Source organism: Taeniopygia guttata, chromosome 6 (assembly GCF_048771995.1).
Source record: "Taeniopygia guttata chromosome 6, bTaeGut7.mat, whole genome shotgun sequence".
Lineage (NCBI taxonomy): Eukaryota > Metazoa > Chordata > Aves > Passeriformes > Estrildidae > Taeniopygia > Taeniopygia guttata.
Window position 1 is genome coordinate 18,826,802 of NC_133031.1, and position 25,112 is coordinate 18,851,913.

Sequence of the window (25,112 nt, forward strand, 5' to 3'; positions counted from 1 at the left end):
AAAGGCAAGAAGGAGTGCTTCTAGCTCCAAGCAAGTTGCTGCATTCTCTAGCACACCCCAGCCCTGTGCTGTGTTACCGAATGCTGCAACTGAGGACACAAGGGCTCCCCTCACAAGGTGTGTACCATTACCATACACAAACTAAAGATCTGGCATTTAGTCTTAACAGGAACACTGTGTTATGTTTTCCTTAGTGTCCCCTTGATCATCTTGCTCTGTCCTTAGGGTGGACAGCAGAGAGACACTACATGCTCGCATCCTGGTTTCAGTCATGTCAGTAAGAGGGTGAAAAAGATGAAGTGAACTGGACGAGAGCTGGGGGCTGGCACAGGCAAGCACCCAGAATTGAACTAAATCACCAACAACCCAAAGATACTTGCTCATCTTAAAATACATCAGGCATACAAAGCTACCCTATGAAGGTCAGCTTAAAGTAACATCTCAGTGTTTTTGCAACATTTTTATTAATAAGTAGATTAATTAAGAGCTGCTTTTTGCAACATTGCTCTTTTGACATTAAATCATGCCAGATAGAGGATCCCCACCTAAAAGTCTTTTGCAGAGGCACAGCTAAATATGGGAAAGATTCGTTCTTCTAAAACCAATTACTAAAGTCAGGCTTGAAGTTTTCCATCTCATTATTTCTCTTTCCTTCTCATTCATTATCCAAATGGATATACTGTTCAAATATCTAATCCTGTTCACATCTTTGATTCCATGTAATACTCAAACTGCACTGTTCCTTGCCTCCTGCACAGCAGGATTAGATTTTTAATTATAAACCAAACAAGCCCACAGAAGCCTAGTTTTCCTGGGGTAGATTCTTTGAACTCTCATGCCTCCCAAGTTATTCCTGAGGAAAACACATATCAGGCAATGCCATCCCACATAGGCTCTGTCTCTAAGCTCAACCCAGGTTCATTTTCAGAACATGGTGCCATCTGCCCAGGACCTTCCCATAAAAAGTTATAAAAGTCAGACCTCACAAAGTTGCTAATAATCAACTGTCTAGAGCTCTCATGTCCTCTTTCATGCATGCTCACTGTGTCACAAATGTGACGTCTTTCAGGTATGTGTCAGAGTGTTTAACCATACCGTCTTATGGTCATCTTCACTAGGGTTTCCAAATTCATCATCTGATTCCTGTAACATAAGAAACCCAGAAACAAGTATCACACATTACTTCATCCAGTGGTTAAGGGAGAGGGTTCAGAAACTCTGGACTTGCTGAAGTTTGGACATTCAGATCTCCTCACCATGATCTGACCAAGAAATTGTTCCCCCACTGCTGACAATCTTTACGACATGTGCTCACTAGAAAGTCAGCAGGCTCCATTGTGACTGCATCCAAGTAACTCAAAAGGGATTTCACTTTAAGTGAACAAAGATACCAAAAGCAAACACCTCAGGAGAAAGGGATTGCTTCCATAGCAGAATTACAAAGCAGAGACATGCCAGCCAAAGCAAGCGAAACATATCAGAAACTGATATTCCAGTGCAGCAGATTTATGAAGCAAAGCCTGGAGATGCATTACTTAAAGCTATAAATTTGTTCCTGTTAGCCTCCATCCCATTCTTTGTAACTGTAATTCACAACAGATTTGTTCTCCATAAATGCAATTCTTGATAAGAATCTGATTTGCTTCACAAATTAAATTAGAGTGCAATAAAACACTTCAGTTTGAAGTATTCTACATTCATAACAGCTAGAGTAAATATCACATAACTCCTCTTTCCTCTGGAAAGCTGAAGAAACCACTACATAAGAACAATAACAAAGTATATTTATCCCAACCAACACAGGTAAAAAACATCACGCAGTATTATCTTGAGAGCCAACATCAAAAAGGAAGGTAGTTAATGGCCTCACAGGAAAGGAATGCTTGTGCAAAGCAGCTGGTACTTGCCACTTACCTCCTCATCCTTCTCTTCACTGTCAATTACACTTCCTCGATCACTATCTACTGATCCTTCTAATTTAAATGGAAACAAAAAAGTTAACATCAGACACAGAACAATATAGATACCATTTAAGCCACCTAAAGACAGTGAAAAAAACTAAAATTCTAGTAGGTGGAGAGTGGTCTGAAAAGAGCTTTGAAAGCTGATGAAATTTTAACACTTTGTCTTTCTAATACACAAAGCACAAGTAACTAAGAAGTTACTGCTTTGTATACTGGAAATGTGGTTGTTACAGTATGATGAACATCTTTTACCCCAGCTAATTACAGCCTGCACCTAACCATGCAAGAACAGTATACAGGATAACCAAAGCAGTGATTTAAAACAGTCAAAAATCTTGGATTAGGAACTAATTGCTTGCATAGAAATAAAAGGTCATGCCAGCACATACCTTCACTAGAGAGATCTCCAAGGCCAACATCATCCTGTTCCATAAACTGCTGAGAGCCAATCAAGTAAGGTAATGGTCTGTCAATGTAGAGATCCTGGAAAGAGACAACATCAGGTCTTTCTGACATCTTTGAACAGCCCTACATGGCTAACAAAGAGAAGTCTTACATCCCTTGTTTTAACTCAAGGAAGATACAAGCTTGTTTAGAGTCCCACCAAACATATGCTTAAAGTCAACGTACAGGTGAGTGGGCTAGCTGAGGTTTATTCCTCTCAACACTGACAAACGAAGTGGCTACTTCTATTTGTGTAGTCCCAATATGTTTCTTCTACATTTAACAGAAGAATATCCTTGCAAAGACCTACAGGCATGAGTCTTATCCCCAAACCTGGACCTTGGATTTTTAATTACTGGGATTGTAAAAACCACCCATAAAGATATGTCTTGTACCCAAAACACATGAGATTCTTACATCCCACTCCCACACAGAACTGAGGCTTCTCCCTTCAGAGTTCACTCTATTAAACTAACTTCCTTTAGGATGCTGTACTTTAATGTTAACCTAACTGCAAGACAGGCAGGTTACAAAAGGAGCAGCTCAGCAGAGAGCACTTCTTCAGATGCAGTCATGAAATCCTCTTTTTAGCTAACAGGTTTAGGTAACATCAATTTTACACTAAGGCAGTAATACAGCTGACAGAAGCAAAGAGCAAGTCCAAGAAAGCAAAACAAACCCAGCAAGAACAGGCCCCTGTACCTTTGGCTCAAGTATCAGTTCCACTCTTTCGTTACTTTCTTCCTCTTCTGAGTCAGAGTTCCCCGCTTTGATGTCTAGCTGTTCAAATGCACTGTCCAGAACCTGCAATCCATAATTCACTGCTTCTTGAATTTTAGGGATTAGATCAGCTTCTTTCTGTTCTCGCGTCTTTTCCTTTAATGACGAGAAAAACAGATGCTCATTACATTTTACTTAAGACTCAGTCTTACCACAACACACATACAAAATGTTAATTTCAAATTAGCACAATGAAAGCTTTTTCACTTCTTGCATTAGAAGGTTAATCAAAATTTTTGTTTTTTACTCAATTAATTTTCATCATTCCAGAAACAGAGATGTTCTAAACATCCACAAAAGCACAATATTATTGTTTTACTTGTGCTCCTAAACTATTATGGGGACATTTATGGTATAATACATCTAGATTTCATATATATATATATATCTATATATATATATATATATCTGAGTACTTATTCCTAGGAATTATTTCAGTCAGATTCTGCTTCTCCAGTTTACTACCTGTGAATCCAGTAAGGTTGCCCAAGGCCTTAGTCCTCTTGCTGAAAAAACATGCATAACCACTTGAAAAATCAATGCATAAGTCGTATCTGCTGGATACTCTACTGAGCTTGGGGAGGCCCTAATAGATGATCACACACTGTAGGAGCCTCCAATATCACTGTCAACTTTATGGCTGAGTGACATACACTATCCAACAAGAGACTTCAAGGAGAAAGGGAGGAGTTTGGTTTGTAAACTGTAAATGTAAGTAAAGCAAGTTTGAAAATGAGAAGGTAGACAATGGCTGCAAACATACAGCTGAAGTTAACTACCTGCTCTGTTTTGTCTCCAACATCAGCTTTGGGAATAGGCTCTTCCACTTCTTCATCATATACTCTCTGAAAAGTCAAGCAAAATTAATTAATGTAAGAACAATGTACTACTACAAGACCTAAACCATGGGTACCACCACAAAATACACCATTAATATATAATAAATAAGTTCATTCCACATTAAAAAAAAAGAAGCCATGGATGACATCAAGTACCTTCATGCATTGGTACTGAAGGTACCGTTGGTAACCTCTCAATGCAACTGAGGTAATTCAAGTCTGCTAGCAGACTAACTTGAACATGATAAAAAATGCCCTGTTTTAACCTTCCCAACGTAAAGCTGTTCTAGACACCTTTAGAGTGAAACCTCTAGTTTACTTAGAGGCTGTCTACTTCCCTTTAGTTTTCTGTCATTTTGCAGCTTTCCTTCCATACTCACAGAGAGGGTTCACAAGAACCCTCAACCTTCAGTTTGTTGTGATAATCCCTCACATCCAGCTCTTTGAGCACTCTAATAGAACCAGCTACAAGAAGAAAAAAGGGGATAAAAGATCTCCATGGAACCTGCAAACCTAAATCCAAATCTCTAGCACAGCTGCAGGTATCCCCTTGGGAAGAGACAGATCTCTCACTAACTAAAATGAGAATCAGAAATTAAGACCTATTTCTGTGCACCATAATTTGGGAACAAACAGATGTAAGCACATGAGATTTAAAACATTTGGTAGAAACTGTTCTCAGCAGAATCATTATGCTGAACAGCCAAGGTCAGAAAAGACACTGTAGCACTGAAAAAATCCACTACCACCAAAAAACCTCAGAATATAAATTCAGTTTTCCATCTTTACCTCTGCCACCATCCTTCTAATAATAATGCCATGATGAGACATGTGCGGCCTGAACAAATGCTGATCAAAACAAAACACTTGATAAAACTCACAGTGCTAAAACCCCTCCAAAAATCTGAAATACTATTAAAGCTCTCCATCTTATTTAGACACATTCTTCCACTGATACAATGTTGCAACAGGCTTTCAAGTTTAGCTTTATCTTTCAAAATAGAGATATCTATAAAGTGGCAACATTAACCAGAAAATATGCTCGTCATGATCACATGAAGGGACAACAGCCTGCAGGTCAACAGCTTATACCAAACGCTTTTAGAGTAAAATAACACCATTAGGCAAATTTACAGCATTGTATAACATTCCTCACATTTAGACAGGTAAGTCCAGAAAAATGCAACTTGTGAAGATAAACCAAGACATCCCAGAATTCCCAACTCATTCATAGCTCTAAACCCACAACTCTGACCTCCAGGTCATGTATTAGCAAGGAAGGATGGTATCACTGAAAAGGCAAAGGGAACCTGCCAGTATTGGAGAGTGCATCACTCAGAAGGGAATTAGGATATCTTTCAACAAAACGTAATTAAAAGGCATTTCATCCCTAAATCATCATCAGACTTGCCAGAAAGCTAAATCACTTCTCCACACTACATTAAGAGACAATGACAAGGTTTGAAGTACAAGTTTGATGCTGTACTACAACGTACTCACATTCTCTATGAATTGCGTGTTGGACAACATAAGAAAGTCATTGAAGACATTATGAAGGCGACAGTCTGTAGCTTTTGTTTCACTGATCAATCCATCCACCTGTTTTTTGATTTCGTGTGTCCTGGAAATGGTTTGCTGTGAGAATTCTTGCAGGAAATGCAAAAGCTGTTGACAACAACAAAGGAAAGCAATAGTTAGCATCCAATCTTTTTCCTTTTGGCACCGTTTGTTAGACAGGCAGAACTGATCACGCACTTCAACTGAGGACCAAAACACACGCACATTAGACCGAAACACTCCCACACAAACACACAGGACGAGGTCTCAGCCACCTCGTTCTACATCTCCGTTCGAGCTAACCCTCATTTCAGTTTTCCTGCCCGGGCCGGGGGGTTAAAGCAACGAGAGAGCCGCCGGGCCCGGGGGCCGCGCTCTTCCCGCCGCAGCTCCGCCTCGAGCCCCGCGGCCACGCCCGGCCAGCGCCGCCCCGCACACGGCCCCGAGCCCCGGGCAGGCCGCGGCCCCGCACCTCTCCGGTGCCGGGCCAGGCCGGTCCCGGCCGCACCGCTCACCCCGGCGTCCGAGGCCAAGGACCAGCTCTGGCTGCTCTTACGGATCTCGTCCAGCGACCAGGGCCGCTCCCACACCGGCGCCGGCTCCGCCACGTCCCCGTTCATCTTCGGGAGAAGGCCAGTGAGCAGCGGGCCCGCCGCTGGTGCCGCTCCCGGCCCGGTCCCGCCGCTCCGCCCGGGCCGGCGCCGCCGCTCCCCGCGGTCAGCTGAGCGCCGCACGTGACCCGCCCCGCCCGCCCGTACCGCGCGCCCGGCAGGGGGCGCCCGGCGGCGCGCGCGGCGGGTGGGCGGAGCCACCGCGTCCGGGCCGGGCGGGGCTGGGCCGTGCCAGCCCACCGCGTCCCGTCCTGTCCCCTCCCAGCCCACCGCGTCCCGTCCTGTCCCCTCCCATCCCTCCGCGTACCGTCCCGTGCCGTGCCAGCCCACCGCGTCCCGTCCTGTCCCCTCCCAGCCCACCGCGTCCCGTCCTGTCCCCTCCCATCCCTCTGCATCCTATCCTGTCCCCTCCCCTCCCATCCCTCCGCGTCCCGTGCCGTGCCGTGCCAGCCCACCGCGTCCCGTCCTGTCCCCTCCCATCCCTCCGCGTACCGTCCCGTGCCGTGCCAGCCCACCGCGTCCCGTCCTGTCCCCTCCCAGCCCACCGCGTCCCGTCCTGTCCCCGCCCAGCCCACCGCATCCTATCCTGTCCCCTCCCATCCCTCTGCATCCTATCCTGTCCCCTCCCAGCCCACCGCGTCCCGTCCTGTCCCCTCCCAGCCCACCGCGTCCCGTCCCGTCCCGTGCCGTGCCGTCCCGCCCTACGCTGGCCGCGGGGCTCCCGCGGCAGGAGGAAGGCGGCGGAGGTGCTCCCGCAGCTGTGCAGGCTGTGACCCCATCCCGGAGGGGCAGGACGTGCCTTGTAAGGGACAGCAGGAGGGACTGCTGCACATCGTTCCCCGCTGCAGCGCCGCACCCGGCTCTGCTGATGCCTAGGCTTACGAGTAAAAAGGGACCCTTTCCTCTTATTTTTCTTACTGAAGTAACTGCAGGGCTTACCCTGAGCCAAGTAAAATCTCCTTAGTTTTATAACAACGAGCCTTAATAAACCCGTGCCAGAATTCTTGGATTTGCTAGAAGAAAACACACATGAAAAAATACACATTGTAAATTGCCGAACTAGAATTAAATTATCCCTAGGCCTTTTGAGGTTAAGCACCCTCACTAACTTCCCCTTTTCTTGCTAATTTTTTTCCAATGGATTAAAAAGCCTTGTTATATGGTATTTCATCCAGTCATTATTACAAGTGAGTTCATGAGAAAGGAAATGACAATAAAATAACCTGTTCTTCCAGGTGGTAACTAAATAATCCATTGGCAATAATCAGACCTTTATATTAGCACATGGAGTTTATTTATTTATTGCACTTGACTACATTGATACCACTCATGGGGAACCAGGGCACTGATTGGTCTTACTTGAGTTCTCAAAAAAGAAAAAACATGCAAGATCTCCAAGTTCTTACATATTGATCTAATGGCTACATTCAGATCCTGGAAATACATTGCTAGGTAAGGAACACAGAAACTTCTAAAAGCAAAGTATCATAATACTCCTTTCAACTCAATTTTTTTTGTAATTTTGTGACAAGACACCATTACTGAATGGCTCAGACCTTCAAACCTAGTAGAATTTAAAGAATTTTAATATCCTGGTAATACAACAGGAACTAACAAAGGACAAATAGAAAAATACTAGCCTAGGCTAGTTTCATGTAAATATAAACATAAATATAAAATTATTCTCAAAGTCTTTTAGTGCTTTGCTGTAGTTTCTTCCTGCACAACATTCATCAACCAGAAAAGCTTGCCTTTAGCTACTTTCCATATTCACTGACATGTGAATCCCCTTTGTTGATAATGCAAAGCTCTACTTTCACAGAAATTTGTGCATTACAAAACATGAGATCTGTGTGCTCTTTTTACACTGATGCTGCAAAATGTCAGCTCTTACCATTGGGTAGCTTCAGGTCTGGGGATCTTGTAGATCAGTTTCCATAAAAAACCCAGCATGACAGCTACACGGAACCTGGATGGTTCCTAGAGGAAGCTGTTTATTTGTGATACACCAGTCTCTGAGCCAAGAGGACTATGAATGGCACAACAAAAATCTGCTTTCTAGGAGTTCTGTCCTAAACATTATAAACAGGGTTACAAAAAGCATTTCATACTAAAATTACTTTTAGAGAGAAATTTAGACAGGTTCCATTAAAAGTTTAGAGAAAAGCAGCAAGAAAAATCACAAAGGGGATTTGCAATTCCCCTCAGAACTCTCTAAGTGATTATGTGACATAAAGGTATCAAAAATCACGTATGTCATCAGGGACTAATCTGCAGATTAAGAATCAGAACATGTAAGACTGTACAGGGCTGAGGTCTCTGACACCCATGAAGCCATGCCTTATCACTTGGTTGAATTCACAAATATTTACAAGGTAAAGAGAATACTACAGCGAGCTTTCCCAATAGCTAAATGAAAGTAAACATGTTTTTACAACCTTAGAACAGGATGCAAACATAAAAGAAAAGTCAAATTACAATTAGAAGTTAAGTTTTTGCATTCCACGGGAAAGAACCCAAATACAATTTGTGCATTGTTCTTCATTTCCCTGGCTACTCCTTGCTCTGCTGCTCAGTAGTGCTGGATGTCTTGGTATAGAGGCAGAGAGGTGTGGTTGTTCAAGCCCTGCAATTTCCAGAATTCCTCATTCTCCAAGAGATAGTCCCAGCACCTGCATTATCTGCAGGCTGCAGACAGTCTTGGGGGTGACAAGTGATGTCAGGGCCTGAAGATGCCTCAGACACTGGTGCAGTGTAGAAAGGAGTACCCATAGCTAGAAGTACATGTGTTGTCACTATACCAGCACAGGAGCCTGAAATCTCCAGAACTTCTCCCTCTGCTTGGTGTTCATTGCTGGTTAATGCAGTGACAGAACACACTGCTTGCCTATTAGTGTATTTATTCATTTCAGGGAATTAAATATCAGGCTTTCTATAAATAATTCATTATAACTCCTAAGAAATAAGCAACTATGATTGCCCATGCCACCTAAAAAGACCTTGCTATATTAATTAAAATTATTTACTGCATTAAGCTGTGCAAGCAGTAAAAAAATTAGCCAGTCTGATAAATTCAGTTCAGGTAACTAGAAATTGAGGGAGAAAAAACGAAAACCACAGCACAACAGCTACCCCTATAAATGTACCTGGACTCAGTCACATGACTTCATTGGTTCAAGGTTTGATCCTTCTTTGATCTGGAAAGTTCATGTCTGGTGGCAAAATCATGGGCTTGCAGAACAGGCATTATTACTCTGGAGATCCTTGGTGAGGTGTAGGAATACCTACTATGTCAGGAATAGGGAAACTTGACTTCTGTGCTGTCTCTGGTTTCTGAATTCCTCTAGGTCATAAGCTCTGAAACTTGAAATCTCTAACACACTTAAGAGAGCCACCCAAAATCATGCGTCAAGTAAGCATCAGAATGAAGAAATAAAAAAAAAGTCCTGGATCACACTCCCATGGTTTTCTACTTGAGTCTTTCGCAAAACTTTGAAACTCATAGGACTAATGAAATAGTGCTATGCTCCCACTTTTGTAAACAGATTAAGAAATTAAACTTCTCATATTAATTGAGGTATCATAGTTGATAAAGCAAGATAGAATCAGGATGGCTGTGAACTGATGTTCCAAGTTAGACCCAGGAAAGCCTTTCACCAAATATGTGCTTGAGAACAAAGAGTGGTTCCACTGCAGGCAATGGAACTATCCAGAGGGCACAAACTAAGGATATACATTAGTGCTTTGCTTGACCCAAGCCGTAAGATCTAGTCTTAAGGCTGCAGAGTTAAGGGGAGTTTTCCAGCTGTCTTTAATAGGTTCAAACCCATTTCAGCTGAAGACTGTGTTTCATATTGGCGGTTCAGTTATCTGCATGACTTAATGTGCAAACATTTGCCTGCATGATGTATGCAAGTTCTATAGAATCAGGAGTGAACTTTGCAAAAAAATTATTCTCTCACTGAGTCACTGAATCCACTACAAGGACACTAGCTTTTTTGATGGAAAGTAAGAACATCAGATCATAGAATGGTTTGAGTTGAAAAGGACCTTAAAGATCATCTATTTCCAACCTCCCGCTTTTGGCAGGGACACCTTCCACTAGGCAGGTTGTTCAAAGCTCCATCCAGCCAGGCCTTAAACACTTCCAGGGTTGGGGCATCCACAAGTTCTCTAGGCCACCTGTGCCAGTGTCTGGCCACCCTCACAGTAAAGTAAAGAATTTCTTCATAATAACAATCCTAAACATGACCTCTTTCACTTTAGAATCATAACCCCTTGTCCTGTCACTGCCCTCTTCATCTTTCCTGTAATTCCCTGTTAGGAACTCTGCATGCTCTAGTGAAATTAGTGCAGTGCTATGGAAGGGGAAAAAAGTGTATTGAAAAGAGGAATTCACTGGAGATGTATCCAGACCAAATTCTTTTAAAGCAAGATCTGTGTATCCTCAGGCAGGAGGTTGAAAGGCACCCAGAACTGTCAGCCTACAGCAGACAGTCTTAGCACAGCTTGCAGGGCCCCAGCATCTTTGTCAAGAAATCATTGTCAGAAGAATGAGGTATCATGTCTAACAAGTCCCTTGAAAGCAAAACCAGTCTTGCTTTGAGGTCTCTATCAAAAAGCCACAAAAGAACTGGCACAAAATTTCCTGTTCAGCCCAGGGTGACCTGGTGGTAGCAAAGCCTGAATACAGCAGGTGAAAGGATGGGAATGCTTTTACAGTGGTACAAGACACAGGAAGGTGCACATCACATAGTTTCTTTAAATTTGTATGAAAGCCTTATATCAAGAGGAAAGATATACAATCATCACTGATAGAGTTTGCAAACGATATTTAATGTGCCAAATAACAAATAAGTCTGGTCGTCTTAATGGTGAAATAAACTGTCCTTACTTAGTTCATGCTTTAGATAGTTTTCTGGGGTCTTTTTCATTTTGAAGGAATAGGATTTTTTAACAACTCTGTAAAGCATAAAACTTGTATTAACAACAGTGACCCTGAGAAGAATTAGGGATGGAAAGCAAGCGTCTTCTATCTAGAACAATATGGTGCTTAAGACAGCTGATGAGGAGCCTGGATACATATACAGGAAAGACATCATGTCCTTCAAAGTATCTGAGGTTGTTCCCACAACACTTTCATGCTTTAATACTTGTTTTATATTAATATTTGAAATGAGATACTGTCAGGTTAGAGACTGTGCAGAGATGGGTGGCATGAATGAAAATAAATTTGTGCTACAGAACTGAAGATGAAAACTGCTATATTCAGCTGAGAAAACTTGTAAGCTGACTAAATACTCTGTAAACATGACAAGAGGAAGAGCAGGATGATAAAGTACTGTTATCTACCATGCCAGAAGCAAAGGATGTGAAAGGATATTTACTGATTTTTTTAAATGAAAATACCGACTATCATTAAAATGAATTTTTAAAATGTAGTGATTATATCAGAAAAAAAACCAAACCCAAAAGCCAGGTGTTTAGTCGGACAATTGAATGCTTAGGAACTTTTCATCAATTATGTCTTTCTTACTAAAGAATTATCAAACCTGCACAGACTTCAGCTTTAGCATATCCTCCAGAGAGGGCATGGAATTCTGTTGTGAGGTACTTTAATTTCTTTTGCTCCTGCTGAATTCTTTGGGTCACATAAGTTATTATTAGTATGCAGCAATACATAGTGCATAGGAAAAAATGGAAATTTTTCTTGCCACCATTGAAAAGCATATAACTCTGTATTTAATTTACTCTTTAAAAAAAAGTCCCAAATTATTCAGCTTATTTTTTCAGTCTCTAAACCTTATAATTATAGGCTAAATTTCCTGCAGACGATGATATGTCTCTGACAGGAATGAGTTTCAAATTGCTTGGCAGTATCTGTAATGAAGTACTTTAAATGAAGGTAGAGCCACAGGTGGATAGTGTTTTCTGAAAAGAGGTTGTAGCAGCAAGAGAAAACAGAGTATGTGATTAGAACTCTGAAGTTTATCACTTCTTGGGAAAGTGAACATTTAAAAGTGATCATATACTCTACTATAATTTATCAGGTCAAAGTCAGAACAGTTCCACAGGAGTAATAGCAGGGTTTTGACTGGAGAAGAATTTTTTCTTTTGGTGGAGGAGAAAGCGATATTGTAATGGGATCCAGCTCCAGCTAAGGTCTCAATGTTAAGAGGTTTTGATCCTGGTAGTTGCCAAGCACCTTTGGCTATCTTTCAGTGCACACCACAGCACTAACAATGAGTATGCAAAGATCTGGCAAAAGCTCCATTTGCTATTAACACCTAATGCACTACCCAGCAATGTTTCAGCCCCCTGATAGCAGACAGGATTTTGCATTTCTGCCCCACCTAAAAATCACCTAGCTGGATAATACTGTCTACAGCTTAGCTATCAATATTTGTATTCCATCAGAAAGGCATTTCTTTTAATCATAATGATTCCAAGGAATGCAAAGTTCTGGACTCAGGAATTTACCCAGGTCAGTGCTCTACAAAACCAAACATTTCCTCATTGCCAGCTGGAAAAATTTCACATATTTCTTTGAATATTACAAAATAACTGCATTTGCACTGAGGAGGCTTTCCCCCCTCCACCTAGACTTGAATTGCACAACATAAAGGCAGCATAAAATATTTGCTCTCTGAATCCACATAAAGAACTTCAGCTTTCTCTGGAAACTTAGAGCTCTTTGGAAGCCAAACATTCCACAATGGTAAGTCAAAGGTTTAGATTGGGTTTGGGGTTTTTTGTAATGGGGATTCAGATAGGTATTTGCTTTAAAACAGGAAGACACTTCTGTGAAGATTACTGTGAATTGTATTTTTTGCATTGTAATTTTTTGCAAGAAGCTGTACAGATCTCTTAGTCTTTCACTGGCTGTTATCCTTTCCTCAGAAATATTTGTGAAAACATTCAGAGTTTTGCAAACATTCAGGACCATGCTTTTAAAACTTGTAAATCTGAAGTACCGTTTAAAATATTGTCATTTTACAAAGAAAAAAAGTGTGCATATGTTATCCATATATTTTTTCTGTTCTTCACTTTTGATTCCTCAAATTTTGTCCTGTTCTAGCTCTTCAAGTCTCCAAAGGTGTTTGCAGAATCTAAATCAACAGTTAGGTAATGATAAATAGACTGACAGAGTCCTATGGCCTGGTTCTCCTGTAATTTGTGCTCACGTAATCCCAAAGGCACAGACATCAAGAAGAACCTTTGATGAGCAACTCAGGAATAGCATAGGTTCTACAGAGCAGGCAGCAGTTTCTATAATAGATGTTGATTCCTAAACAGGGGAGAAATTACCATTTGCTTCTTTCTCTGTTTAAGCTTTATTGCCAAGTTTCTGATACTTAGCTGACAAATTATTTGCTTGTTGCTGCATAAAGAAAATTCAGACTCCACACTGAACACCACAGACTTCCCCTTATGTTTCTCTTTAGTTTTGGTGGAAGGTTCTAAACTTTGATCTTTAGTGAGAAGAGCATGCCCAAGCTCATGTGACTGGCATTTCCAGGAGTAGCACGATAACGAAAATGTTGGAGGGAAAAAGGGATAAAATATTAACAGAAGACAGCACAACACATGAGGGATTTTTGTATTTTCTATAAAGACTTGAGTTACATGGCATGAGGTATCTCTGTTGTTGCAAACACCTGATCCAGGCACCATGGAATAAAACATTTTAGGAGTTTGAGTCTTTAACTTCTTTAATTCTGGCCTTGGTGCTCAGCATGACAACTGTCTCTGTTATAGCCTAAAGCCTCAGGAACTCCAATCATAGAACCACAATGAAAATGAAGCATTACACCCTTCCCATAAACCCTCTTCTTCCTTCCTTTCATTATTTCTTAAATATCACTCAGTCCCATAACGAAGCAGGACATCAAGGATTAAAATATCAAGTTTTTTCCACAGCAGACAGAGGAGTTTCTTGGCTCACCTTCTTCCTGAGACTCATAACCTTTCAATGTCTTATGGCATTGTGATTCAAGTAAACCAAGCCTTTCGCTGCTACTTTAAACCCAGTTTCAAACAGCAACAGTCTCACCAATATCTTCCGAAATTCAGAACAGTAACTTGGAAATATCTACTCATTTCAAATCCTTTCCTGTTAGTCTGCAAGTGCTATTAAGAAAATTTAAATAATTTCCTCCACTGCTCCTCAGTCTCTGGCTATTCTAAAACTTTTTCTTTAAGTTATTCAGCTGGAGCAACCCATCAAAATAAACCTGTGCTCTCTCCTGCTTCTCTAGTCCCTCTACTCCAGTAAAACAACCATTACAAAGTCATGCAGGCTTTTTCAAAAATGTTCTGGATGTTCAACAGGCCCCAGGGGACATATCTGAAGGCTTCTTGCTGATGCTTAGCTGTTGTCCCCACTAGAAAAAAGGAGGTGTGTCCTGTGTCAAGTCCCAGCTTGTGTCTGCATGGATGGCTCAGGTGATGCTAAGTACAATGTACAGCACTCGAATTTTGCCTAAAGACACACATGTATCTCTCTCTTCCCTGACCAGCTACCTGTGTCAAAAAACCTACTGGAATAGATTTAGATCTGAGATCTCCTCTCCATTGCAAAATGTGAAGCAATTGCTGTACCCAGAAGTGAAGAAATGGGATGCTCAACAAAGATTTTCTAGAGAAATAGCTAAAGCTGACTCAAAGGCAATAAATAAAGCACTGACAAGAGTTTGGCAGGGCTTTCAAGTTTATAATACTATTGAAGTTTTGTGTGATTTCTAGAGACTATTTTGGCAGGGAGTGATGCTGCTGACACGGTAATATCATGCCATTTTTTATCTTCCCACCTAAATGAAAAATGCGGGTTGTACTGCATTTTAGTGCAAGTAATAGTACACTCAAGTGTACTTTTCCACTATTTTCATGTACACATAAGGTAACTTCTAATTTTGCATCAGGTTCAATGGCATCTTTTGAAAAGAGAGCTAATCAATGTGGATTAAAATGCATGGCACGAGCTCTGTGTTTCTTTTACAGAAGAGCTTTCTGGCTTTCCTTGTCGCAATGGGCATCATAGTGACCCTGAGCGATGCAGGCTGCTGGAGGAAAATGCACAAGCCAGAGGAGGACAAAAATGGTAAGAGCAAGGAAGGTCCTCTAACCTGATGGCTCTGTGATAACTTGGCCCTATGTGGAGCTGCCAGGAAGGGCTCAAAACACAAGGGAGGGGGAAGACATTGGAAAAACACAAACAGGGGGGGCTCCAGCAGCAAATTGCTAAAAGTAGGGGAAAAAGAAAGTCTTCCCCTGGGCTGCATGTGGTTGCAGTAATGTTATTGCAATTGGTGGTAGGTTGCTACTGCTACTCCAGCACACGGAGCTCATTCAGGAGATGACACCTCCTTTTTAGGTGGAGGCCTAAGGAACATGTTCTGGTTTGCTACTGTCTTATGCAGGCTGCATGATAAATGGAAAACTGTATCCCTTTGGACACATTGAGAGGACAGAAGATTGCTACACATGCAACTGCAGCGAAGATGGAGTGGAATGCTGTTCCCTGTAAGTTTGAACTTCTTGGTCCCATCATTGCCTGTAGGATGACCACAGCTTTCCATTGCTGGGGATAAATGGGTTTGTAAGGCATGAGAGAGCCTTTTCTCACCCATGTCACAGAATTAGTGAAAGCCGCATATGGCTCTTGATTGTTTGGATCCTTAGCTGTGTTTGCCTTAGCTCATTTTCTGCTGACTGAGAATGGACACAAGCCTTTCCAGGCACATCCAGCTGGTGTTTGCCTTAAATTTTTAAGGAACTTGTGAACCTCTTTCACTGCAGCTGTCATTCATTAGCTGAGAAAGTGGGGGTAGGGAGGAGTGAGTTAAGTAAAGTTTCCCTAAAGAGCTTATGATGATCTGGATCCCTTTCCTGAAATGTTTTTCTCCAGTGAATATGCCAAACATAGAATGACAAGGCTTTGCTCTGAAGTATTTCACCAGCATTCTCCTTTCCTCCTCCTACTTTCTCAAAGGCCGAAAATACCTCAGTGATGATCCTTGTCTTAATTTAGGTGGCCCGGTCTATCAGGGAGCAGCCACCACATCCTATGCAAACTGGAAGTAATGAAAAACTAAAGGAAAAAAGAGAAAAGATGCCAAGCCCATGCTTATGTCACTGCAGAGTGCTGTACTAGAAATGCCTTTGCTAGTGATGAACATCCTGGAACATCTTCACGGTGCAGTACACAGGGCATCATTTGAGGCTCTGGAAGCTGCAGCTGTGTGCTACTCAAGCTAGCTCAGCTGGCCTTAGCCATAGTTTCAGACCTCTCTTACTCAGCAGTAGTTCAAGCTATAATCACTGAAGTATTGAAACTTTTATTGCTCTCAAGCTAACATTTGCTTTCTCTTTGCCAATGACAGCGCTCACACTCCAGTCGCTTTCGACGAAAAGAAATGTAAAGTTGTTTTCAACAAGGAGCGCTGTAATTATGATGTGGTGCAGAAGGACGACCCCTCAAAGGAGTGTTTTGTCTATTCCCGTGTGGGCTAACACCTGCTCCAAACCTCTGCACTGAGGAATTCCTCTCCTTCCTTCAGATGCTTTGCCATCACAGAGAAGCATGATGACAGAGGAAAATCTCATAAAAGTGCGCACTTCAGTAGCTCATTTTTAACCTCCTAATTGTCCTAATTCAGCATACAAAATGCATAATCAGATAGAATGTGTCATTCTGTCATTACTGCATTTGTTGACTATAATAAATTGCGATGAAACATCCATAAATGCTTCATATTGATGTTTTGTTTTCTGCAGTGACATGGGAAATGATACTTTCTTTGGGAAAGAAATGCATTTGGCTCTCTACCCTGACAAACTGTGCACCAGTACCCTGGCAGAAGCCACTGTTATGCTTTACAGGTTCCCTTCTAGCCAGTTGTCAAAATCCATTTTCATTCTGAAGTGATGCACTATTTGGGACATGCAGAAAAACGGCTCCAATTTAGGATGCATGAACTTTCGGTAAGACCTGTGCTGCTAACACATCAGAAAAGTAAGTGAGGATGAGAGATCATCATCCTCTTTCTCCCATTTTTCCCTTATTTTCATCAATGTCGTCATCCAACATTGGCAGTGACTGTTCATGTCCATTGCCCACTCTGACTAGACCTGAAGTAAAGCAATGTTAAACTTTAAATTCTGGCACTCTGGCTTGTCCTCTGCCAAGCCCTGATCCTGAAAGTCTGCACACACTGTGCTGCTTTAGTGGCTCTCGTACACTCTGAAAAAGAGATCTAGATCAGCCCCTGGAGACACGATTCCTCATGGCAGCAGAGTTTGAGGTACTAATAATGCAGGTATCTTCTGCCTCTTCAGTACAACTATTCCCCACATCCACAGGGGAATGAAGTTCAGCTACAAAGCAGGGCTTGGAAATCAAATCTCCCACCTGGCCATGCCTAGTGTCCTAAATCTGCCCACATATATGAGACCAGACAAAAAAACCCTGTTAAATGCTGCCTCTACATTTATTCAGCAGGGATATTTCCTTCACAAGACAATCTAGCTCAAGCTCTGTGAGCCATTATTAAAATCAGAAAGATTTATCGTGGTGTATTTCCTCTGGCTTTGGTAATTGGCTTATGAACTTTTTTCAAAGGTTTCTAAGACCTGCAAGTATCACACCTTGGTTTGGGGGGAAAATCCAGGTATTTTGCAGGCATTGGTATTGCATACATCACCTTTGTAAGTTCTCTGTACTGCAGGCTGGATATCAGTCAATAGCTCGGTGTTACTGTACAACTGGTTCATGTAAAGATGAAAAATGTGAGGGGCCAGAATAAAGAGTCAGCTCAGCTTTGTCCAGTATAGACATTCACATATGCCATTTTAAAATCTTGACTCCCATTCACTGATTCCATCCTATCACTCCACTGAATGGAGCATGTGAAAACAAACATTCTCACTTTGCCTAAGGTTCTAGGGTGAGTTTTGCCTGAACGGTTTTTGTGTTCTGCAGGAGAGGAACAGTTTTGAAACTTGTCCTGACTGACTTTTCTGCTTTTGTGCTTCATGTAAAAATTACACATAACACAGCCTCAGCTGATGCACCTGAAGGAATGTTCCTGCTTAGAGAAAAAACAGCCACAGCTTCTAAGAGAAGTAATATTTTTAGCATGGAGAAGACTTCCTACATAAGTAGCTCACAGAACTGCTCCTTGAGAAAATATGGCTTTCAGAATTTATGGGTTTATTACAATTTCATTTCTAAAAATAAAGACTATAATGAGTAACAAAACTAGGAGTTTCCTAATGGATTACTTTTTAATTTGAAGCATTGAGATGTACAGACATCAAGATTAATATCCAGCTTGTTGTAGCCTGGAACTGTGTCATATGAAACTGAAGTATTTCAGAATTCCAGATTTTTTCACTAGCAAAGAGTCACAATTTAAGTGACAAAAGATTCCTCCTAAAATTTATGAAAATTAGTTTATTACCTCATATCTCATTTCAGTGGAGATGAGAGATGTTGTAATGGGATCCAGCTCCAGCTAAGGTCTCAATGTTAAGAGGTTTTGATCCTGGTAGTGGCCAAGCACCTTTGGTTATCTTTCAGTGCACACCACAGCACTAACAGTGAGTATGCAAAGATCTGGCAAAAGCTCCATTTGCTATTAACACCTAATGCACTACCCAGCATGTTCCAGCCCCCTGATAGCAGACAGGATTTTGCATGCATTTCTGCCCCACCTAAAAATCACTTAGCTGGATAATACTGTCTACAGCTTAGCGATCAATATTTGTATTCCATCAGAAAGGCATTTCTTTTAATCATAATGATTCCAAGGAATGCAAAGTTCTGGACTCAGGAATTTACCCAGGTCAGTGCTCTACAAAACCAAACATTTTCTCATTGCCAGCTGGAAAAATTTCACAGATTTCTTTGAGTATTACAAAATAACTGCATTTGCACTGAGGAGGCTTTCCCCCCTCCACCTAGACTTGAATTGCACAACTTAAAGGCAGCATAAAATATTTGCTCTCTGATTCCACATAAAGAACTTCAGCTTTCCCTGGAAACTTAGAGCTCTTTGGAAGACAAACACCCCACAATGGTAAGTCAAAGGTTTAGATAGGGTTTGGGGTTCTTTGTAATGGGGATTCAGATAGGTATTTGCTTTAAAACGGCAACATTTAAGAGAATCATCTAGTTACACATTTTAAATGTGGGTATACTGTATTTCAAACCTGTAAGATGCAAAGACAGGAAGACACCTGTGTGACGATTACTGTGAATTGTATTCTTTGCATTGTAATTCTTTGCAAGAAACTGTACAGATAGCTCTTAATCTTTCATTTGCTGTTACCCTTTCCTCAGAAATGTTTGTGAGTTTTTCAAACATTCAGGACCATGCTTTTAAAACTTGTAAATCTGAAGTACAGTTTAAAATATTGTCATTTTACAATGAAAAAAAGTGTGTATATGTTATGTATGTAATTTTTTCTGTTCTTAAGTTTTGATTCCTCAAATTTTGTCCTGTTCTAGCTCTTCAAGCCTCCAAAGGTGTTTGCAGAATCTAAATCAACAGTTAGGTAATGATAAATAGACTGACAGAGTCCTATGGCCTGATTCTCCTGTAATTTGTGCTCACATATTCCCAAAGGCACAGACATCAAGAGGAACCTTTGATGAGCAACTCAGGAATAGCATAGGTTCTACAGAGCAGGCAGCAGTTTCTATAATAGATGTTGATTCCTAAACAGGGGAGAAATTACCATTTGCTTCTTTCTCTCTACAGAAGAGCTTTCTGGCTTTCCTTGTTGTAATGGGCATCACAGTGACCCTGAGCGATGCAGGCTGCAAAGCTTCACTTCGAGAACCAGGGTGGCCCTACAGAGGTAGAAACAAGGAAGATCCTCTGACCTGATTGCTCTGTGGTAACTTGCCAGGAAGGGCTCAAAATAGAGGAAGGGAGGGGGAAGCCATTGGAAAAAAACACAAATAGGGAACTCCAGCAGCAATATGCCAAATAGAGGGGAAAAAGAAATTCTTCCCCTGGGCTGCATGTGGTTGCAGTAATGTTATTGCAATTGGTGGTAGGTTGCTACTGCTATTCCAGCACATGGAGCTCATTCAGGAGTTGATAGAGTAAAACCCAATTCCTTGTACTTTATTATTGCCTGGAATTAGATTTTCAGAAAAGCTGAAATAATTTTTAAACTCTTCCGCGTTTAGGTGCAGGCTTAAAGAACCTTTTCTGTTTTCCTGCTATCTTATGCAGGCTGTATGAGAAATGGAAAAGTGTATCCCCTTGGATATATTGAGAGGACAGAAGATTGCTACACATGCAACTGCCACGAAAGAGGAATGGAATGCTGTTCTCGGTAAGTTTGAACTTCTTGGTATCATCATTGCCTGTAGGATGACCACAGCTTTCCATTGCTGGGGATAAAAGGCAGAGAGCCTTTTCTCACCCATGTCACAGAACTAGTGAAAGCTCTCAAGGTAACATTTGCCTTCTCTTTGCCACCAACAGCTCTTTTAAAACCATTTTTTATAAGAAAAATGAATGTAAACTGCTGTTCAACAAGGAGCGCTGTGACTATGATGTGGTGCAGAAGGATGACCCCTCAAAGCCGTGTCGTTCTGACTATGCTCGTACGGGCTAACACCTGCTCCAAACCTCTGCACTGAGGAATTCCTCTCCTTCCTTCGGGTGCTTTGCCATCACAGAGAAGCATAATGACACAGGAAAATCTCATAAACAAGAGCATTTCTCCAGCTCATTTTTAACCTCCTAATTGTCCCAATTCATTGTACAAGATGCATAATCAGATAGAATGTCACATTTCTAGCAAAAGATCATATTCATATTCTTAATTTTACTTGTCAAGACTTTGTCTTATAAGTGATTTACAGATATTTAGTTAACTTTTAAATTAAGTAGGAGTTTATTCTACTAGTTTCCTTTGTTCAATCTGTATTTAAGGTCCCAAGAATTTCTGTAGAATCTGGTGCCAGTTTTCTTACAGATGACTTTCTCAGTGCAAGAAGATTTTTGATCTGTTGACAGCACCAGTAAAAGTGTAAATGAATGACCAAAAAAAGAAATTTAACACATCCTTTGAATCTCTTGAGAATATATTTTTTATGTTTCTGGGACTGGGAGGAACCAGCACATTTGTGTGATTAGCACATTCTTCCAGAAGTTATCTGTGGGTGGGAAAGTCCATCTTCCACTGCAAGAGCACCTCCTCCACCACTTCTACTTAAAGCAGAATCTGAACAGCTCAGCATAAACAAGAGCTGACACTGGAGAAGAAAGAAAATGAATTCTCATGGGTTTACCAGGCCAAGGAAATGTAGAGCCTTGTCTCATAGGCTCCAGAAAATAGACTGTGTTCACTGAGACCCAGAAATTGCATATAAATGTTTTCAAAAAGATATTTTTTAGTCTCAGTGTGCAATTATATTGGTTTTTCTATTATCATAGTAGCTGCCAATATTGAAATTTCCCTTTTTTTCCCCTCTAAATAAAAGCAATTTAGCAATGAAGCTCGTGAGTCTTTATCCTCCCTTGCTCAGTGGGGAAATGCTCAAGAACATTTGCACAGGTTATTTTTACTGGTTTGGGACTTTTTATTCATGAGATTATCCATGTGCAGGAAAGCAGGCTAATACATCACTCATCCTCTGTTATGAATTTTTTGTATTATTTATGTACCACCAAAAATTAATGAAATGTGTAGGGCAGAAAGAGAGAGGTACTACTTCTGTTTTCCATTCATCACAGCAATGAGACTGAAGAAAAACTTGTTGAATTTTGGTAACTTCCTCAGAAATCCCATCAGAACTTCCTCCCCAAAGGAGAAATATTTTTATGTTGGTAAAACACTGGAAAATAAGTTTTTCCCTTTTTCATACCCACAGGTTATACCATACAAAAGCTCCTTAGAAACAATCCATTATTTTCAGCTTCTAAAATCTTCTAGAATTTAAGATTTTATAGCACTCAAATTCAATCTGTTGACACCTATACGATCAGAGAATCATGGCAATACCACACATGTATTTAATCTGCATCATATTTCACATTTAAAGGATTATAAAAATAAAATGCTAGCTGTCATTTTATGAAAAAAATTACATTAAATTTGTTGCATTTTCTACCCTTTTTCAGGTGGCCATTCCTTTTTGCTTTCACAAAGAGAGGGAAAACAATTCTCCTAGCTCAAGTTTGCTCTCAGAAAGTGATAAATTACTTTCAAGAAGTATTCTAAGACATTGTGGGGATTTTAGAGCAGGGTTTCCTGGGATTACATCTTCACACCACTTCATAGTGCATACGTTATTACAAACTAAACAGCCTAAGTACAATTCTGGTGAAACCTGCCAGAGATGCAAGTCACAAAATCTCTCATGGTGTTCTGTTCTATTTCCTGCCCATCTCAATTGGACAGGAAGGGTGTGGGACAAGAAATGGCAGGAAGCAGGATTTTTCACATTACAGAGGAAGACAGAAAAGAAAAAAGAGAAGAGGTCCCAAAAGACAAGATATCCTTTGGATTTGGCTGAAGAATTCTGTGGTTGCCTTCACCATCCCAGTCTGAGTCCTGCTACAATAACTTCCAACCATGGCATTTAGTCTTCATGGAATCAGCAACTTATAGTTCTAAAAATGGAAAAAAGCTCATGCTCTCTAAATAGAACTGAAGTATAGTGTAGGTGGGATATACACAAAATTAACTGAATTTCCCCAGAAATAAATACAAAGGATGCTGAACTAAATAACTCTAGGTATGAAATTGAAGTTAAGCCTTCTTTCATTTTGTGTACACATGGGCAGCTTGTGCTCAAGATGCAAGAGCAGATAATTTGCTACACCTGGAGGACCAAAGGCATGTTCCCAATGCCAGTGTGGCCAGAGCAGTGTCCACTGTTGCACCTTGTAAGATCCAAAAAAGCAGAGGCACTAGTGGACAGAACTACAGCAATGCTTCCAACCTGCCACCCTTCCTACAGCTAATTCCTTAAGTCACGGCTCCACAGAAAGACTTTTTTTACAGACATATGCTCTTTATTTGCTTAATCAGCTGCAGGTAAAGATAAAAAGCTGTGTTTGGAATCACTGTATTTTTTTGAATTTGTGGAATAAACTTTTCTGTCATTTTTCTGGTTCACTGAAGATTTCTAAGACTTTTTTTTTTAACTACACTTCTTGAGATGGAAGGTAGAAGTACAGGATATTTAGCTTTTCCCATAAGCTGGAGATACCTTTTTTGCCAAATCTGCCACTCCTATTCATTTTGATTTACTGCCTCTGGACTTTTGTTCTTGCTGGTACCGCATCTGTGGCCATCTCCCACAGTTCTACCCACGCTTCAGAGATGGAGGTCTCCTCATTGCACGCACAGTCAGGTATTTGTGATTGGCCCTATAGATGTTTTTGTCTGTCTCAATGTCCCTTGCTTAGCACTGATCCTTTTTTCTGGGATCATGATCTGACAGGATTTTCCAGGCTAGCTGAGAAATTATCACGTTTTGAAAATGCATTCGCACCAAGATAAAAAATTAGGTGTTTCTCATCCCACTGAAACTGCATTGAATTAAAACTGAAATTGGACTCATGGATGGGGACTTGGCTACACATGGAAGAAGGCAGGTGTGTTCAGATCAGAGAAGAAATTATATTATTTTCTCAAGCTTGGGTCTCCCCATGTTGAATTGAGGTCTCAGTTCAAGTTTCTGCTCTGCCACCTGGGACAGAGCAGGTTACTGTTCTCTTACCCTCCTCTGTTACCTGGGACAAATTGCTCACACTGCCTGTGTACCTTGCTATAAAATTAGAACAATTCTTCGATAATTCCTGTCCTGGGAGAGATCTGAGGGCCTAGGCTTTGAGGTTTGTAGGTATATGAACCTTAGACTTAAGAAAAGTGTCCCCACCAAAATAAAATTTCCTCCTACCACCTTTACAATGTGATCTTGTGTAAACAGTACACTGTATATTCCAGTGTTTGCATGTGCCTTTCCTTAACACAGTTGTCCTTTCTCATACACAAAAGGGACAGACTTTAATAAAGTAAAGCCAATGTACATTATACGTAGCATTATCAGTTTAATGTCAAGAAGAGTTTATTTGTAAAATCATGTTTACTTATGATCTGTGAGCTGAAATGTCTCAAGCGTCCTTTTGTTCTTCCCCTCTAATAGCACTGGATTAAGTGACTGGATACACAAACTGTTGTAATGGGTTCTGCCCTTACTCTCCCACACAGAAATCTCACATTCTTGATTCCCCTCAAGAATGTGAGAGTAGTACTGAAATGCTGGTCTAAGAAACAAAGTTCTTGGACTGCTTTCATTTCAGCACACCTCTCCTAGCTTTGAATTGTCCATAGATATTAGCTAGATTATTGGGCTGTTTTAATAACTGCTCTGAAATTATGCTGTATTTCTCTCTGTTGATTGCCTTGCGCTAAAACACACAAGAACAAAATGAGTTGGTCATCTTGCATTACTCGGATTATCTCTGTTGTTATCCAGATGTAACCAGAAACTCCAGCTGAAGAAGGACCAGAGTAAAATAGCAAGGTAAATCTTCAAGAAAGTGTCCAAGATTTCTTTCTGCCTTAGGAAGAAAGAGGATATTCTATCCACCAGAATAAGTGGAAAGGAGGCACAGAAATAGGCAGAGCAATGATTTTCTTAGAATGTTTTTAGTAAGAAATTAACCAGTTGGGAAGCCAACATAAGATTTCAACAAATCTCTGTTAAACAAACCTGTTCCCCACCCACGCAAGGCACCTATCATCCTGTACACGAACAATATGAAGAAATGTGATGTTATGTGGGTCACAAAGGATCCAAATACTCAATACATGAACGGACTATCCTCATAGAGTTTGCTGCTGTGTTTTCAGCACTACAGCATTTTGTTGGGTTCCTTTGA

General features: G+C 41.0%; 3 protein-coding genes across 10 annotated transcripts in view; 2 read left to right on the forward strand and 1 right to left on the reverse strand.

Annotated features, from left to right (window-relative positions):
- The window catches only part of WASHC2C (WASH complex subunit 2C), a 35,947-nt gene extending 29,595 nt beyond the window's left edge, over nucleotides 1-6,352 (reverse strand). For 4 of the 5 annotated variants that reach the window (XM_030276007.4, XM_030276004.4, XM_030276006.4 and 1 more), the window contains exons 1-7: nucleotides 6,100-6,352; nucleotides 5,528-5,692; nucleotides 3,968-4,033; nucleotides 3,111-3,284; nucleotides 2,354-2,447; nucleotides 1,915-1,973; nucleotides 1,096-1,143 (exon numbers count right to left, since the gene is read on the reverse strand). In XM_030276007.4, coding sequence (XP_030131867.4) covers nucleotides 1,096-1,143; nucleotides 1,915-1,973; nucleotides 2,354-2,447; nucleotides 3,111-3,284; nucleotides 3,968-4,033; nucleotides 5,528-5,692; nucleotides 6,100-6,204 — 711 coding nt within the window. In that variant the 5' untranslated portion in view covers nucleotides 6,205-6,352. The remainder of the gene's footprint in view (nucleotides 1-1,095; nucleotides 1,144-1,914; nucleotides 1,974-2,353; nucleotides 2,448-3,110; nucleotides 3,285-3,967; nucleotides 4,034-5,527; nucleotides 5,693-6,099) is intronic. The other variant, XM_072931046.1, reaches the window with a different exon arrangement.
- Nucleotides 6,353-12,774: 6,422 nt separating this feature from the next.
- LOC100231107 (beta-microseminoprotein) lies at nucleotides 12,775-16,941 on the forward strand. The gene is made up of 4 exons (XM_002193703.7): nucleotides 12,775-12,913; nucleotides 15,196-15,295; nucleotides 15,615-15,717; nucleotides 16,578-16,941. Exons 1-4 carry the CDS (start codon nucleotides 12,911-12,913, stop codon nucleotides 16,705-16,707), a joined length of 336 nt encoding a protein of 111 aa, XP_002193739.6. The 5' UTR covers nucleotides 12,775-12,910; the 3' UTR covers nucleotides 16,708-16,941.
- Nucleotides 16,942-19,042: 2,101 nt separating this feature from the next.
- Nucleotides 19,043-23,340, forward strand: LOC121470171 (beta-microseminoprotein-like). 4 transcript variants are annotated; one of them, XR_012056706.1, is made up of 4 exons: nucleotides 19,043-19,274; nucleotides 19,959-20,058; nucleotides 20,442-20,544; nucleotides 22,621-23,340. XR_012056706.1 is itself a non-coding variant. In XM_041717086.2 (4 exons), the coding sequence occupies exons 1-4, from the start codon at nucleotides 19,272-19,274 to the stop codon at nucleotides 20,827-20,829; spliced, it is 339 nt and encodes a 112-aa protein (XP_041573020.2). In that variant the 5' UTR covers nucleotides 19,083-19,271; the 3' UTR covers nucleotides 20,830-22,334. The 4 variants fall into 4 exon arrangements, 3 of the variants coding, with proteins under 3 accessions (XP_041573020.2, XP_072787160.1, XP_072787159.1); XM_041717086.2 differs by lacking the exon at nucleotides 22,621-23,340 and adding an exon at nucleotides 20,697-22,334 and having other exon boundaries at nucleotides 19,083-19,274; XM_072931059.1 differs by lacking the exons at nucleotides 19,043-19,274; nucleotides 22,621-23,340 and adding exons at nucleotides 19,323-19,385; nucleotides 20,697-22,334.
- Nucleotides 23,341-25,112: the final 1,772 nt, after the last annotated feature.

Bases quoted from the DNA above. Each gene is read 5' to 3' on its own strand.
- LOC100231107 (XM_002193703.7), top strand. The intron at 15,296-15,614 runs GTAAGAGCAAGG...TGTCTTATGCAG, and splicing joins GCCAGAGGAGGACAAAAATG to GCTGCATGATAAATGGAAAA. The intron at 15,718-16,577 runs GTAAGTTTGAAC...TGCCAATGACAG, and splicing joins GGAGTGGAATGCTGTTCCCT to CGCTCACACTCCAGTCGCTT.
- LOC121470171 (XM_041717086.2), top strand. The intron at 20,059-20,441 runs GTAGAAACAAGG...TATCTTATGCAG, and splicing joins ACCAGGGTGGCCCTACAGAG to GCTGTATGAGAAATGGAAAA. The intron at 20,545-20,696 runs GTAAGTTTGAAC...TGCCACCAACAG, and splicing joins GGAATGGAATGCTGTTCTCG to CTCTTTTAAAACCATTTTTT.